The 15,808-nt window shown below is 44.5% G+C and overlaps 1 protein-coding gene across 1 annotated transcript; it reads right to left on the reverse strand.

The window, feature by feature from the left end:
• Positions 1-616: 616 nt before the first annotated feature.
• On the reverse strand, positions 617-1,625 carry LOC141076483 (olfactory receptor 56A4-like). The gene has a single exon (XM_073563968.1). The coding sequence runs from the start codon at positions 1,623-1,625 to the stop codon at positions 807-809; it is 819 nt and encodes a 272-aa protein (XP_073420069.1). The 3' UTR covers positions 617-806.
• Between the last annotated feature and the right edge of the window lie 14,183 nt (positions 1,626-15,808).

The following is a 15,808-nucleotide window of genomic DNA, read 5'->3' on the forward strand; positions in this document are numbered from 1 at the left end:
AGGAAGTGGGGGTGGTTTATGTCTCTTCAGGAAGTGGGGGTAGTTTATGTCTCTTCAGGAAGTGGGGGTGGTTTAGGTCTCTCTTCAGGAAGTGGGGGTGGTTTGTCTGTTCAGGAAGTGGGTATGATTTTATGTCTCTTCAGGAAGTGGGGGTGGTTTATGTCTCTTCAGGAAGTGGGGATGGTTTATGTCTCTTCAGGAAGTGATGGGGTTTATGTCTCTTCAGGAAGTGGGGGTGGTTTAAGTCTCTTCAGGAAGTGGGGGTGGTTTATGTCTCTCTTCAGGAAGTGGGGGTGGTTTGTCTGTTCAGGAAGTGGGTGTGATTTTTGTCTCTTCAGGAAGTGGGGGTGGTTTATGTCTCTTCAGGAAGTGATGGGGTTTATGTCTCTTCAGGAAGTGGGGGTGGTTTCTCAATAGGAAAGAAGGACAGGTTTATATCTCTATACAGGAAGTGAGGTTGAGACTTTGTCGCTATAAGAATTTTGATCAGGTCTGACTCTTACTCGGAAATGCGGACAGATCTCTGTCTCAGTTCCTTCTCACCTGTCTACTAAAGCTCGCACAGGCATAGCATAGACATAGTCTTTAAGTTAAGGGCAGGATGAATACATGCTGAATGTAAGGGGCAAATTGGTTCATGAAAATAAGGACTGTTGTAACTTGTGGGGGTTGAAGGCAGCAAAAACAGGCTTTACATTGGTTATGGGTAACATGATGGGCTAATTTTCACATATGTTTTTTAAATCAATAGTAAAAAGTTCTTGAGTTTCTTGTACTTCTCTACAGTAAGCGTGGTTGATTTGTCCTCAAGGCTGGATTTTAATCTTCCTAATAGTTCTATGTATAGCATATCGGATCTCCTTGGTCAGCACACCATACACCACTGGATTCAAAGCTGGAGACAGAAGGTGATGGAGAAGAGAAATGACAACATGCACTTGCCGGGGCATCTCCTTGACTGCTCGATTAGATACTATAGTGGTCGCGATTGTGATATAAAACATGAACATAACAATGAAGTGAGAGCCACAGGTACGGAAAGCTTTGGAGGCAGCGCTGAATGAACGAGCCACCACCACTGTTCTTAGGATGACAAAATAAGATATGATGATGAGCAGTACATCACTGCCACCTACCACAATGAAGATTACCAGGCCGTAGATGCTACTGGGAGTATTGTCACTGCAGGCCAGTTTTTCTACAGACATGTTCTCACAATAACAATGAAAAATTTCTCGGTTGGAGCAATAATCCAGATTTACTGCTAGCAGAGGCATGGGCAAGGCCACAGCCATGTTTCTGACCAGAATGAAGACACAAGCTTTGGCCACAAATTGTCCTGTGATGATGGAAGAATAGTGAAGAGGATCACAGATGGCTACATAGCGGTCATAAGCCATGAACAGAAGTATTGAAGATTCTGAGGCTGACCACATGATGGAGAAGAACATTTGGCTAAAGCAAGCACTGGCAGTCACAGTTGCAGAGTCTGTCCAAAGCATAAAAAGAATCTTGGGAGTGGCAACCGTACTGAGGCAAATATCAATCACAGCAAGCATTCCCAGAAAGTAGTACATGGGATGATGGAGTCTTGGCTCAATGACAATCACTGCAAAAATCATCATATTGGATATCAGGGCAACCAAAAGGAAGAACAGGAGAAGACCAGAGATGTCCCAGGTGTGCACGTCAGGAAAACAGATGAAGATGAACTCCAGAGTTGAGATTTTGGTGCCATTCGTCTCTTTCGTGCTATTTGTGTAATTTACCATTAACGGGACACCTGGAAGAAATCACATCCTATGATTAAACTTTACCATTCCAAGTATTGGGGATATAGAACAAATGGTCTATGAGTGCGATATCTGATATTACCATGATATTATCCAATATCCCACCCAGTTCATCTCCGTGTGCTCCCAGACTTTGAGATTGAGGAAAGAAAGAACCTCAAAAAAACAGGTTAGTGTTTAAAAACCATAAAGTCTTATATGGGCTGTTCTGTCAGGAAAGATTTTCTGCAAAGGGTTCAATGGTTTTAAAAATTAAAGCAAGCAGTACTCACCTCACCAATGCTCTACTGCTCCACTACTTACTAGGTCCCCATTGGTCTCTACTTGTTTGTGTCACAACTCTGTTGTCAGGTTTCCCAGGACCAGGGGCTCCTTCCCTGTCCCTAACGCTTGGGGGCACCCTAGCTCGCCCTGTTCCCTGGATTACTTTTGATGGTGAAGACGCCGGGGTCACATACCGGAAGTGCTGGGTATTAACATGCAATACTTGGCCGTGTTTTTCGCATGTGTGATCCCGGCCTAATATCCAACATCATCCCATCAGCTAGAGCCACCGGACTACTTCCCCTAATATCCCACATCATCCAGTCAGAGCCACCGGACTACTTCCCCTAATATCCCACATCATCCAGTCAGAGCCACCGGACTACTTCCCCTAATATCCCACATCATCCAGTCAGAGCCACCAGACTACTACCACTAATATCCCACATCATCCCGTCAGCCAGAGCCACCGGACTACCCCTAATATCCCACATCATCCAGTCAGAGCCACTGGACTACTACCCCTAATATCCCACATCATCTCTTCAGAGCCAACATTATCAGGTTGGCACTGTTACACCGATTAAATTGATACCTGGGTTGGAGAAATTCGTCTTATTTTTTTTAAATTTGTGTTTGAATTTTTAAGGTAATGAGATGCTTCATACCAAAGAGAAGTTCTTGATTCTGGCCTCCCCCTGCAGTCTGTGTCAGAGGGTGGTCTGTGTGGCACGGTAATAAATTGGGTTATTTCAAGCCTTACAGAAGGACAATAACATCATAGAAATGATAAGAATAATAGGCCTCAGTTACCACAACTGTCTGCAAGGAAAACTGTTGCTCATAGTGACCAATCACAGCTCAGCTTTCATCTTTTAAACAGCTCTTTTGAAATAAAAGATGCTTAGTGATTGGTTTCTATGGGCAACACAGGCAGTGTAACCTGTTGTGGTCAAGAAAATGTGCCTATGAAATATATATATTAGATATTTTTTATATAGGGCTTTGCGTGTGGAGTGAGTGTGGCTATGTGGAGTGGGTGTGGTTTGATATACATATAGATTTTGGTGCAGATACAATCTTTTTATTAGCCATAAGTGCATTTTAATGCAATTTTGCAGCGACAAAAAAAATGTAATTCTGGCTTTTTTTTCTCGCTACGCCGTTTAGCGATCAGGTTAATTTATTTTTTATATTTATAGATCGGGCGATTCTGAACTCGGTGATATCATATATGTGTATATTTGATTTTTTTTGTGTTATTTTGAATGGGGCAGAAGGGAAGTGATTTGAGCTTTTATATATATATATTTTAATATTTTAAACTTTTTTTCTTACTTTTGGAATACTTCAATAGCCTCTATGGGAGACTAGAAGCTGCCATAACCTGATCGGCTCTGCTACATAGAGGCGATGATCAGTTTGCCTATATGTAGCTGAATTACTCACTTGCTATGAGTGCTGACCACTGGGCAACGGTCACAGCAAGCCGACAGTGACAACCATAGTGGTCTCCAGGAAACCTCTGCTTGTCATGTAGAAATCGCAGGAAACGCGGGATGTTGTCATGGACAGGAGGCAGATCAAGAGTTAACAGGATTTTTATTAACTCCAAATACACTCCATGCAGGGAGTAACAGGGCACGGAGGGGTATGATAGGACAAAGGACAGGACAGGGACGAACGATAGTTCAAATACAAAAGGAAAAACTTATCAAACTGTAGTCTTCTGGTGTGCAGTGTATCAGGGTTCCAATGGTGGCACCAGCAACAGCGGCACGTGAGGTCCAGATGAAGTCTGTGGCAGCCGGGGGTCCAACGGTGGCACCAGCAATAGCGGCTCGTGATGTCTCGAGCGGGTAGATTTCCCGTACCTAACGGTGTCTGGCACGGTCCAACGTGAGGTACCGCCGGAATGAGCTCTTGCTCCGTGGTGTGTGCAAGTCCTTGGAAAATAGGTCCTGGCCTAGTCAGGAGTTCCTCGCAGCGTTTTACCAACAGCACGGTCTGTGTCGTGGTCCCTGAGTCACCTCCAGGTGAGGAGAGAGATGGGAACCTGTCTTATCAGTGATCAACCTCTCTGCAGGAGGTCTGTAGGGACGGCCTGCGCAAACAAGATGCTCTGCCTTTTCAGCAGTCACAGCGCCCATCCTGCCACCCAGCTCTTTTTCCTGCATGCAGAGCTATATAGTCCCTCCTCGCCTTCCCCAGTCACATGACCCAATTTATTCAGCACTCTAGATTTCCCCCCCTGCAACATGGGTGACAGCCCCGGCAGTTCCGGAAAAAGCTACCCCTGCTCTGGTACTCTTCCTTACAGTCATGCCTACCCACCATCATGCCAAGTGATCCTTTTTAATAAATAAATAATAATTTAAAAAAATAGCGTGGGGTCCCCCTAGATTTTTTAACCAGCCAGAGTAAAGCAGACGAACTGGAACTGGTATTTTAGGCTTGTAAGGGTCCAATATCCATGAACCTTACCAGTCTGATTATACCAGGAAGCAGCAGTCTGCTTACCTTGGATGGTGAGCAAAAATACTGGGATGCCCTCCAGAAAGTAGCGTGGGCTGCCCCTATTTTTGTTAACCAGCCAAGGAAAAAGCAGACAGCTGCGGCCTGGTATTCTCAGGCTGGTGAGGCCTATGGTGTTTGGCCCTCACCAGCCTAAAAATAGCAGCCCTCACCCGCCCCACAAATGTGGCACTTTACCCGACTCTTCCCACTTGCCCTGTAGTGGTGGCAAGTGGGGTAATACTTGTGGGGTTTGTATTGTCTGGTGACATCAAGCCCATGGCTTAGCAATGGAGAGGCGTCTATAAGACACCCATCCATTACTAATCTTATAGTTACATGGTAAATAAAGACACAGCCAGAATAAACTCCTTTAATTGAAATAATGACACTGACTCCTTTAATAGATCTTAATTAAACCATACTTACTGCATCTCCTAATTCCACTGAAGCCCTCATTCTCCTGTAAGAGAAATAAAATAAAAAGGCAACAATATACCATACCTGTCCGCTGAAAAGATATACATACTGTCCCACGACGACTCCAGCTCTGCTACATCTGGATGCCTTTGGCTGAACGGTGGCATAATGCCACCATCCAGCCTGACATCCAGACACAGTGGAGCTTGAAGATGATCACCGGAGATGTCCCTGGCAGTCACGTGCACTGCAGTTCTCGCAGTTTGCTGACTGTGAGAACTTGCCTAGTGACCAGAGATAACCCCGTCCCCGGCGGTCACGTGCACGACAGTTCTCACAGTCAGCTCATTGTGAGAACTGCAGTGTACGCGAACTTCCGGCTTGTGGCACAAGGTACAACATTATTTAATTTTGTACACGTGTGTAGTAATCTGCGTTCCCGCACTTAATATGCATGTGACAAAGAAGATAATGCGGTTTTACCGCATCTAATGATAGTGTATGGGAAATTTACACTGCGGAGACTGAGCGTCTCGGCAACATAAATAGACATGCTGCAGTCTTGAAAGATGCGCTGCATGTGCGTTTACGCAAGGATGACAGAGGCGTTTCTGAACTCATAGTGGGCATGGGATTTCTTGAAATCCCATTCACTATGCTGTAACATTTGGCCACTGCGGGTTGGACGCTGCGGATGTTACATCTCCTGGTGACTGGTGCCCACCTACGGTGGGCGCAGCGAAGAAAGAAGAAGCCGCATCCACTGCAGCAGATTCCTGAACAACGGGAGAAGTCACCCGCGAACAGGCGTAGTTCGGAAGACTGGGACGTCGTTACCTGAAGACTGAAGAGACGCCATTGCAGAGCCAGTCACCTTCCCCGATGCAGTGGTGCAGCATGTCCTTCAGAGGAGGTATTGGGCGGCAGGACTGGAAGCGGACCCTGTTACAGTCGAAGTTGGTTTCCTGGCATGGAGGCTTGTGGACCACGGAAGCGGTTTAAGCGGAAACCTGGAAGGTACTGTTGCCGCTCCCGGAAGACTAGTTCCTATTCAGCCGGCTTGATAACAAGAATGTCGGGAGAGGAGAAAAAGAAAATGATGAGAGTCCTGAGCCGCAGCAGCCAGATAAAGTGGTCGGGATGCCTGAATCAAGCGGTCGCAGCTGTAGTCCCTAATGCACGTGGCCGGAGAGGAGGATCGGGCGGATACAGCTACCCTAGTAAGTTCGGCATCCACCCGTACCCCTGTCTCGGCACCTGCTCCCTTTCCTGCATCTCCTTACGTCGACTACCCTGGTGAACTCCGGTCCCCCACAGCGGAAGAAGCTTGGTAGGTGGCGGGGGAAATAGAGGAGAAGAAACGGTGCGAACACCAGATTCGAGGGGAGCTGCGACGCCCCGGGGAAGGAACCATGACTGGTCGGATGACACAAGGCCTGATTAGATATTTCAACATTATCAGAGGATATGGATTCATTCAGAAAGTTGGGATCGGTGATAAAATCAACGTGAACGCCAGGTCTATTGCACACGAGGTTCCTTTACAAGAGTGCTGTGGGAGAGAGGGTCCCCATCGAGTGTCCGGGTCGGAACCAAGGGGACTGTCATATGAGTTCCGGGGGAAGCTGTTTCCGGGGGACAGAGTTCAGGGACGGACCGTGGAGGCTGACAGGTGGACTGGGGGAGGATCCAATCCAATATAAAAGGGGCGGGTAACGCGAGTCACAGTGAGTCAGCAGAACGAGACAGAAGGAGCAGGAGATTGTGGGACTGACTGAGAGCCAGAGCAACTCACCCAAGCCAGGAAGGAGGCCAGAGATAGGAGAGATACTTCCCCTGGACATCAGTGGGACGGCGCCGAGATGACCATCCGAGAACCGCTGCCCCGCGATGACCAGCGGCCGCCGACGCCTTCGTCCAGCCCACGGTCATTCGCGGCCATTGCTGCCTCACTCCTGCCCGCGGCTGCGGCCTGCCCGCGGACACCAGCGGCCGCTGCCGCCTCACTCCAGCCCGCGGCTGCGGTCTGTCTCCCGCCGCCCATGGCCGCTCTGCCCTCACCCGTGGTTGCGGCAAGTCCAGTGCCGTCGGCGGCCATCACTGTCCCGCTTCGGTCCGCGGCAGGGGTCGAGCCTCTGCTTGCCGCGGATTCCCCGTCGCAGCTGTTAGCTGCGCAGGTGGCCTGCCCCTCGCCACCCCACATCGCTGCCGCTTGCTCCAGTCCGGGGGGCTGCGGCCCATCTGTCCAAGGACTCCGCCAGGGCCTGTGGTGCTCCATTGTCATCAGAGCGCCGGAGCGCTCGAAGACTTTGTCAACGCTTCAGCAACTGGGCCCAGCGACTGCTACGGCGAAAGACCACCATCCCGAACGGCGAGGGACGTCTGGACAGCTAAGTTGACTATAAAATTAAGGACCTGTAGTCAGCCATACCGCGGCTATTGCCGGACGTAGTCGTGTTCTTTTTGTTGGTCAGGCTGTGACTGAGGATAGTTACCTCTAGGCCTATAAACGTTATTATAAAAGCACCAAACCGTCTCGCGACTCGTCACTGCATCCTGCATACCTGCAAGTACCACAGTGCGACCGGGTGACTTTCATAAGAGAGGAGGGACCCCGGGGAAAGTATGCCGTGGCGGTCACAGTGGTCTCCAGCATTGAGGAGCGCGGGAGGCTCAGTATGTCCTGCGGCTGCCTGTAACGGTTGCAGCTCCTGTGATGGGTCAGAAGGTAGAGGCGCCTCCATGAATAAAAAAGGCCACAGTCGGGTCACAAGAGCGGGAGGCTCTAAGTACACCGAGGCAGCTGTCGGCTGAAGGGAGGAGTAGAAGAAACAGTGGGGAGTCCTCCTCCAGCGGGTCTTCGGGCCACACATTCATAATTGCGCAGGGCCAGAATGCAGCCCACTACTCTGGTTGCAAGAACGGTGCAGAATAGAGGCGACCCCTTTAAGTTTATGTGTTGTGCTAGTTGCACCAAACAAGAATGAGAGACTGTTCCGCGTATCCTGAAGGGCAGGGAGCCCTGAGCGGTACACAGGACCAGGAGAAGAGCTTGACTATCACGGTCGCAGTTTGAGTGGCTTTGCTTTTCCCCATCCTCCAAGTTTCTTTGTGTACGGTTGCACATCCCTGCTGGACTATGGGATTAAAACCCTGATTGGGTTAACCACCCTTTGAAACGAAAACGGACTGTGTGCGGCTGCTCTAAGTACTGTGCCGTTTTCTCCACGAACTGTTGTTATTTTAACCCTGAACTGCCCTCTAGGAGTATAAAAGCAGGAGGGAGACCTGAACAGGAGCGAGGCGGGTCAGAACTACATGGACTGTCAGGGCTGTGGAGAGTTTTCCACTGGGCCATTGTGTTAGTTTACATTGACTTCCTGTGTTTGGACACCCGGGACAGGAAAGCATTGGTCCACATGCCTGGAATGTTGCAAGTGAGCACAATGTGTGTTCGGGTCCCAGGAACAAGGGGACCGGGGTCAGTTGGACCCATGTTTAAGGTAAAAGGAACTTGGATTCTATGTTCCAGGGTTCCAACCGAGTGGAACCGGGGTCACGGTCGACTGACAGGAAGCGCTGTACAAAGAGTGTATAAACTTTGTAAGTACTCACTGCACTGCGCGCACACAGTCTCAGCGTGCAGAGGAGTGAGTATTCCAGCAGCTGCCCTTCGGCTTGCAAGCAGCGCATGATGTCCCTGCCATGAGATGAGGAGCCATGCATACCAGGATGGGGGTGAGGGGGCCATGCATACCAGGATAGGGATGAGGGAGCATGTGTATCAGGAAGGGGTGAGGGTACCATATATACCAGGATGGGGGATATTAAATACAGAATTGATCACATTTTTTGCATCAATTTTTTTTAACCTAATTTCCTCCTCTAAAACCTAGGTGTGACTTATGGTCTAGTGCATCTTATAGTCCAAAAAATATGGTACATTCGAATCTGTTCAGACAGTAAGGATAGAGAACTACAGCTGCTATCACTGAGGAATACATTCCTACAAGGAGAAAAATCCACTGGTCATAGATGAACAGATCCACAGGTCTGCCATTATCCCAAGAAGCAGCCTCCTGGATTACAGACTGAGAGATGACAACAGGGTGTCCTTTGTGGTCACATACAACCCCAACATGAGCTGCATCCTAAAGAAGATGGGTGCTGATCTCCAACCCATATTCCATAGAGACCACAAACTGCTAGAAATGTTCCCAGAGCTACCACTTCTCTCCTAGAAACAGACCCCTAACATAAGGAATCTCCATCTCAGAAATGTTCTCTCTTCACCATCAGTGACTGGCACATTCCCACGTAACAATAAAAATGCAAAACTTGTACTCACATATTACCCATACATACAGTCCGCATACCAAACACAAATCAGGACTATGAGGTCATGGGTTTCTTCTCATGTACATCCTCCAATGTGGTGACAAGACAATGAACGAGGTGCCCTGGAGGTCTCTATATGGGGAAACCATGAAAAACTACAAACAAGGATGAATCTACACCGACACAATCATGACAATTGGGTATTTGTGATACCTATGAGCTTCCCTGCTCCCCATCAGGGCCATCCAAACAATTTACCCACCGATTACCAATCCCCGGTGCAAATTAACAAGCTGACTCTCTTTTTGGCTAAATTGGCCTCAGCATCCTTTTATTGATAATTAACATAACAAATTAAACACTTATTAAACATTTATTAAGGAAGGGATGGTCCTCGAAGCCCCACAATTATAACATCCTCATGTTCAGACCCAAATCTGGTTCAATACCGAGTCCTGTCTCCAGCCGTTAAGCTCCAGCTCGAAGACATGAAACTAGACTTGATTGGCCAGTATCCGCCACAAATCCACTGGTTTCAATTTAACAACTCTCTTTGTGACCAACACGTTCCCGTCCACTTAATCCACCTGAGGTGGGGTCAAGGACCTATTGAGGACCCTCCGAGCTGCCATTTACTGGTATCACCAACTTCGAGGACCTTCCCCCCCGAGCCAAGCTGCCGCAACAAAATGACAAAGATACAAAAATGTAGACACCCCCCCTGCTTACACACTAAATGGAAAACCTCATACTCTCCTTAAGCTGTATCGCCTGCTCTCTATAAAACCTCATTGTCATTAATAACAAGGGACGGGTGGGTGGGAGCTTCCAGTTACATCACTTGGCTTTGACCCCCCCGCCCTAAAGTCCTTCAAATTCATTAAGCCCATCCGTGCCACGTCTAATCCCCGTACAGCTCCCTATAGGTCCTCTCAACCCTGTCATGCTGGCCTCCCTTTTAGAGGCCTTCGGCCCAGTCGGCCTTACTGGAATGAGATGGACGCCTGAGGGAAAACATCTCTCTAGACCTAGACACTGTATGGTGGACTTAAAAGTCTTATTACTGAAAGGTCATTTTCAGGACGACAGAGAGAAAAATTTGGGAATTCAAACTGATAAAGATGTTCAATTCTGTGACACTAGAACTCAATGTAACACCTGGATTTATGCCTCACTACATGGACACAATTCACACCTCCACCAGACTCCAGATAACCAAGAACATCCTTCCCACCGCCTCTCCATTTGAAGGAAAATGCCTAATTTGCTTTCCTTGGTGTCTCTTTAGGAGGCATCACCTCCACCTCATGAACAAATGTCCTGCTGTAATACCCCTTATATGTTGTGTTTTTTTCTTATTAATTCATCCGTAATTCTGCCTGAAGAAGGAGCCGCTGTGCTCTGAAAGCTGCAAACATCCATTGTTTTTTGGTTAGCCAGTAAAGGTATTGCTCCGAGAATACTTTTGTCATCATTGGGCAGAAAAGTATTCACTTTACCCCTTGATGTCAGAATTTTCAAAATTTTTGTATTCTTTTTGCTAGAAAATTTGCAAAACCGAACCCCGCAGCCTTCAGACTAAACTATGCAGCCCTTATATTTCCAATGAATATAAATTAAGTCTCATCACCACCACCATGGAGAGAATCCTGAAAAATGTGACATGATATCATGTCACAAGAGACAGTCAGTGGTTGAGCCTTCAATTTTGTGTTGGGGCGAATTCACAAGCTGCGCCATTGGTAAAGGCAGAAATGAAACCCTACAAAATGTCCTAACAAAAGTGGGTCAACTTGAAGTAAGAGGAAGCAGGAATACTCCTGAAGAACCCTTGGTGAAAAAGAAAAAAAATTTGTAGTTCCAGCACACGATATAGGAAAATTAAAAAAAGCCTTTATTTAGTCCATCATTAAAAATTACAATACCAAATGTAATAAGAGCATGTGTAGGCTGACGCGTTTCGGATCATATTTGACCCTTAATCATAGCATAAAATACTGGATAAATGTAGCACTTATCAAGGAAAAGCAACCAAAGAGGGCTGCCTTGGGTAACACCCACCAGAATCAGCTGTAATACCAGCATCACTAATCCAAGGCTAGCCATAGCACCTCACTGGATTAACCCTATGATGCCTCCATCTTATACAAACACGTTACAATGTGAATTCTCACTTAGTGATAATCTAATGGTTTAATCACTTTTTAACCAAATTTTTATATATATAAATTCATCAGGAAGGGATGGGATTACAGGTGCACACCACCGCACCCAGCGGGAAAAAAAAAAAAAAAAATTAATAAAAAAACTTTGAGAAAAAAAAACCTTTAAAAAAAAGAAAAAAAAAACCTTTGAAAAAGCCTACACATGCTTTTATTACATGGTATTGTATTTTTAATGATGGACTAAATAAAGGCTTTTTTTTAATTTTCCTATATTGTGTGCTGGAAGCACAAAAGTTTTTCTTCACCAAGAATTTTCTCCCAGATGGGGATGGATTCATTCCGTGCACCGAGATCATGGAAAGGAGGACTGGGCCGGCTGGACCAGGTGAGCTGAAGATTAATTCTATATTGCCTGATATTGTTACTGTCTGAACTTTTTTCGTGCTCCCTGGTTTATTAACGCTGAAGGAATTTTTTATCCTTCATCAATAACAGCGTTACAGCTGCCCATAGCAGTTATAAGTGTTTGTCACACTCTCCTAATTCCCCTTTCATTTGGATTACAAACTTTCTGAGAAAATGGAAGTCACTTTCAAGGACACTTTATTCCTGAGTTTAAACGATAAATCCAAACTGGAAAAAGTGGCAACTATAGTCTCCAAAAATAAGGGAAATCCCAATATGGAAGGTCAGGCAGATTTAAGACATAACATGCAACAATTGGAGAAACTCTTGTCTACACGCCTGAGAACCTGGTGGGATCATATTATGCTTGAAAAGTATGTAGAAAATGTGATGATTCCCAGAGGATTAAGAATGAAAAAACAGTCTACTGTTCAATTTGATGAAGTTTTCCAAAAAGAATGGAATGACATTTTGACGGGATGTTCCCTTAAGCTTATGGAGCTTCTTATAGATTATGACCAAAAAAAAGTAAAAGAACTTGATCTAAAAATCAAAGAAATTGAAAATTCTTTGACAGAATCTTTTGATAATGCCACATATAAGAAACTGAGATCTGACATTATGGATAGATTGGATAAATTAGAGGATACCATTGTTGAAAACAAACAGAAAAAATCTGGAAGAGATGTTAAAGATTTTGAGACCAGACATGTGTATGACTGGCGACCCCCGCAAAGACCTTATAGAAATTCTAGGTCTTTAAAGAAACCAAAATCAATTCTAAAAGGTCAAAGTGTTAATAGGATTTTAGGAGGTGGAGGAACATCACGAGTTACTTTCAGCTCCTCTGAACTTGAAACGACTGATGGAAAAATGGAAGAAGATGAAAATGATCGCTACAGTTCAGGGGAAGGATCAAGTGGGGCAAAAAACGGAGTAACCCCAAACATAGATCCAAATCAAAATCCTATAGAAGAGCGGGGCGTAAGCACAGAGCTAAAACGCAGAAAATACAATTACAGAACGAGGTATCGCAAATAAGTCAGTTTACGGTCCTAAATCAATCCGCATGTATCCTTACTAATAATGAACTGAAAGTATTGCGCAAAGGGCTTAACTTTGTGCCTAAGAACAATGGAGATTTTTTTTTCTACAATTTTGGATGCAAATAAATTTGTGAGGAGATTAACCATTAGGAAACATTTTTTCGACCAGGATCAATCAGCTGCTGAAATTAATACCTCTTTCTTACCAGTTGATGAATATGCAGGACTCACGTTTAGAGAACAATTTGCCTTGACTGAACTTAATTCCTTATCTGATTCTTCACAAAGGGACAATTTTGTCAGTGACAATAGTGTGGTCTCTAGAGTGCCAAATGTGGATTTCTATCCTTTACAATCAAGAGTCCCCATTATGGATGAGTTTCAGCTCTCTGTGGAACGAGAATTAAAATCAGTGTTTTCCAATAAAAACAAGGGGGATAATTTATCCAAGGGAGAAAGAAAAGCTTTAAAAAACATACGAAATAATCCAAACATTGTAGTGAAGAATGCAGATAAGGGGGGATCAGTGGTAATATTGGATAAGACCCTATATGTAAGAGAGGTTAATAACATCTTAAATGAAAGCCATGCTTATAAGAAAATAGATGGAGATCCAACTCAAACTATAAAAATAAAATTGGAAAAAATTTTACGAGAAGGATTTGATCTAGGCATTCTCAATCTAAAACAAAAGGAATTCCTATTACCAGTAAATCCCAAAATTCCCATTTTTCATGCCCTACCTAAAACCCATAAAGGGCTTTTTCCTCCTCCTTTCAGACCTATGGTGTCAGGTGTGGATTCATTATTGGAAAGACTAGGTTCTTGGTTAGATGAGAGATTGCGACCATTGGTAGTTATGTCACCTAGTTATTTGGAAGACAGCAAACATGTGCTATCAGTAATGTCAAATCAGAATTGGGAGGAGAATCTCATGTGGATGACTTGTGGTGTAAAAACGCTGTATTCCACATGGCCTGGCTGTGCCAGCATTGACAGATCAACGGAATATATTCTCCAATTATTCTGATGTAATGAAAGAATTTATTTTAGATGTTACTTTATTTCTGCTTCAAAACAACTACTTTAGATTCTCCCGCCAGTTCTATGTGCAGTGTCAGGGATGTTCCATGGGAGCTGAATTCTCCCCATCCCTGGCTAATCTGTACATGAACTGGTGGGAGTCGAAATTTATTGATTCTGAATTTAATCCTTATTCAGATTATATAGAACAATATTTACGATTCCTAGACGATATTTTGATAGTGTGGAAAGGATCAGATGATTTAGTGTCTAGTTTTAAAGATTACATTAATGATAATAATTTAAATTTGTCCTTCATAGTAGATACTAACAGGGATATGATTTCCTTTCTCCACATACAATTGGGTGGTGATAGTTTAAACAAAAAAGTAGATTGTCAGCTTTTCCGTAAAAAAGTTTCAGGAAATTCCGTTTTGCACGCTTCTACTCAACACCCACAACATGTGATCAGGAAAATCCCCGCAGGGGAATTCATCAGAGCTCGTAGGTGCTGCACCGATGATAGAAAATATACGGAAGAATGTGATAATATCAAAAAAAGGCTACAACATAGGGACTATAATTATAGAATGGTCAAAAAGCTGAAACAAAGGCTAATGAGAAAGGAGAGATCAGTATTTACTTCAGTCAAAAAAAGCAGATAGGAAAGATTGTTCCAATGAAATGATTTTTTCCACCATAGTAATTACTACGAAGTCATCAATGTTGTTCGCAAACATCTCCCATTATTAACTACTGATAGTACGCTGAGGGGAATTCTAAAAAATGGTTGTAAATTTGTTCCAAAAAAATCCTTGACAATAGGAAATCTAATCTCTAAGTCAGTGAGAACACCGGTAACACCGGCGGCACACGGTTATCTACGGAAGGCTCATTCAGATGCGGCAGAAGTCATGAGGTTTATGGAAAGTCATGATAAATAATAATAAGTCTGTTACAAGCAATGAGGGTCAAGTGTTTCATCTCAGAACTTTTATGAATTGTGCTACTGATTACTGTGTTTATATCATTTTTTGCACGATATGCAGAAAGCAGTATGTAGGAGCCACTAGTCGTAGTATAAGAAGAAGGTGTCGGGACACATTGATGACATCAGTAATATCACCACTCGCAGTCTCTCGGGGGCTTCGAAGCATTTTTTGCATGAACATAAGGGAGAACTGAGCAGCCTGCGAGGAAGTGCTTTGGAATTTGTTCCTGCTCCTCGGCGTGGTGGTGACAGAGTTAAACTACTCCACATGACCGAAGCGCGATGGATTCTAAAACTGAACACTAGATATCCAGCAGGATTAAATTTGAAGCATGAATTGATGTATTTATGCTAAAATAGTTGGAAACATAGAGATACATTGAAAGGAAGAGGAGGGGAAGAGAAAAAAGAAAAAAAAGAAAAAAAAAATTTTATTAAGTTTTTTTTTTTTTTTTTTTAAAGGTTTTTTTATTAAGAATTTTTTTTTTTCGCTGGGTGCGGTGGTGGGCGCCTGTAATCCCATCCCTTCCTGATGAATTTATATATATAAAAATTTGGTTAAAAAGTGATTAAACCATTAGATTATCACTAAGTGAGAATTCACATTGTAACATGTTTGTATAAGATGGAGGCATCATAGGGTTAATCCAGTGAGGTGCTATGGCTAGCCTTGGATTAGTGATGCTGGTATTACAGCTGATTCTGGTGGGTGTTACCCAAGGCAGCCCTCTTTGGTTGCTTTTCCTTGATAAGTGCTACATTTATCCAGTATTTTATGCTATGATTAAGGGTCAAATATGATCCGAAACGCGTCAGCCTACACATGCTCTTATTACATTTGGTATTGTA

This window comes from Dendrobates tinctorius, unplaced genomic scaffold (genome assembly GCF_039654945.1).
Source record: "Dendrobates tinctorius isolate UK_male_01 unplaced genomic scaffold, ASM3965494v1 ptg000417l, whole genome shotgun sequence".
NCBI lineage: Eukaryota > Metazoa > Chordata > Amphibia > Anura > Dendrobatidae > Dendrobates > Dendrobates tinctorius.

Excerpts from the sequence above, each read along its gene's own strand:
- LOC141076483 (XM_073563968.1), bottom strand. The coding sequence starts at position 1,625 with ATGATGATTTTTGCAGTGATTGTCATTGAGCCAAGACTCCATCATCCC.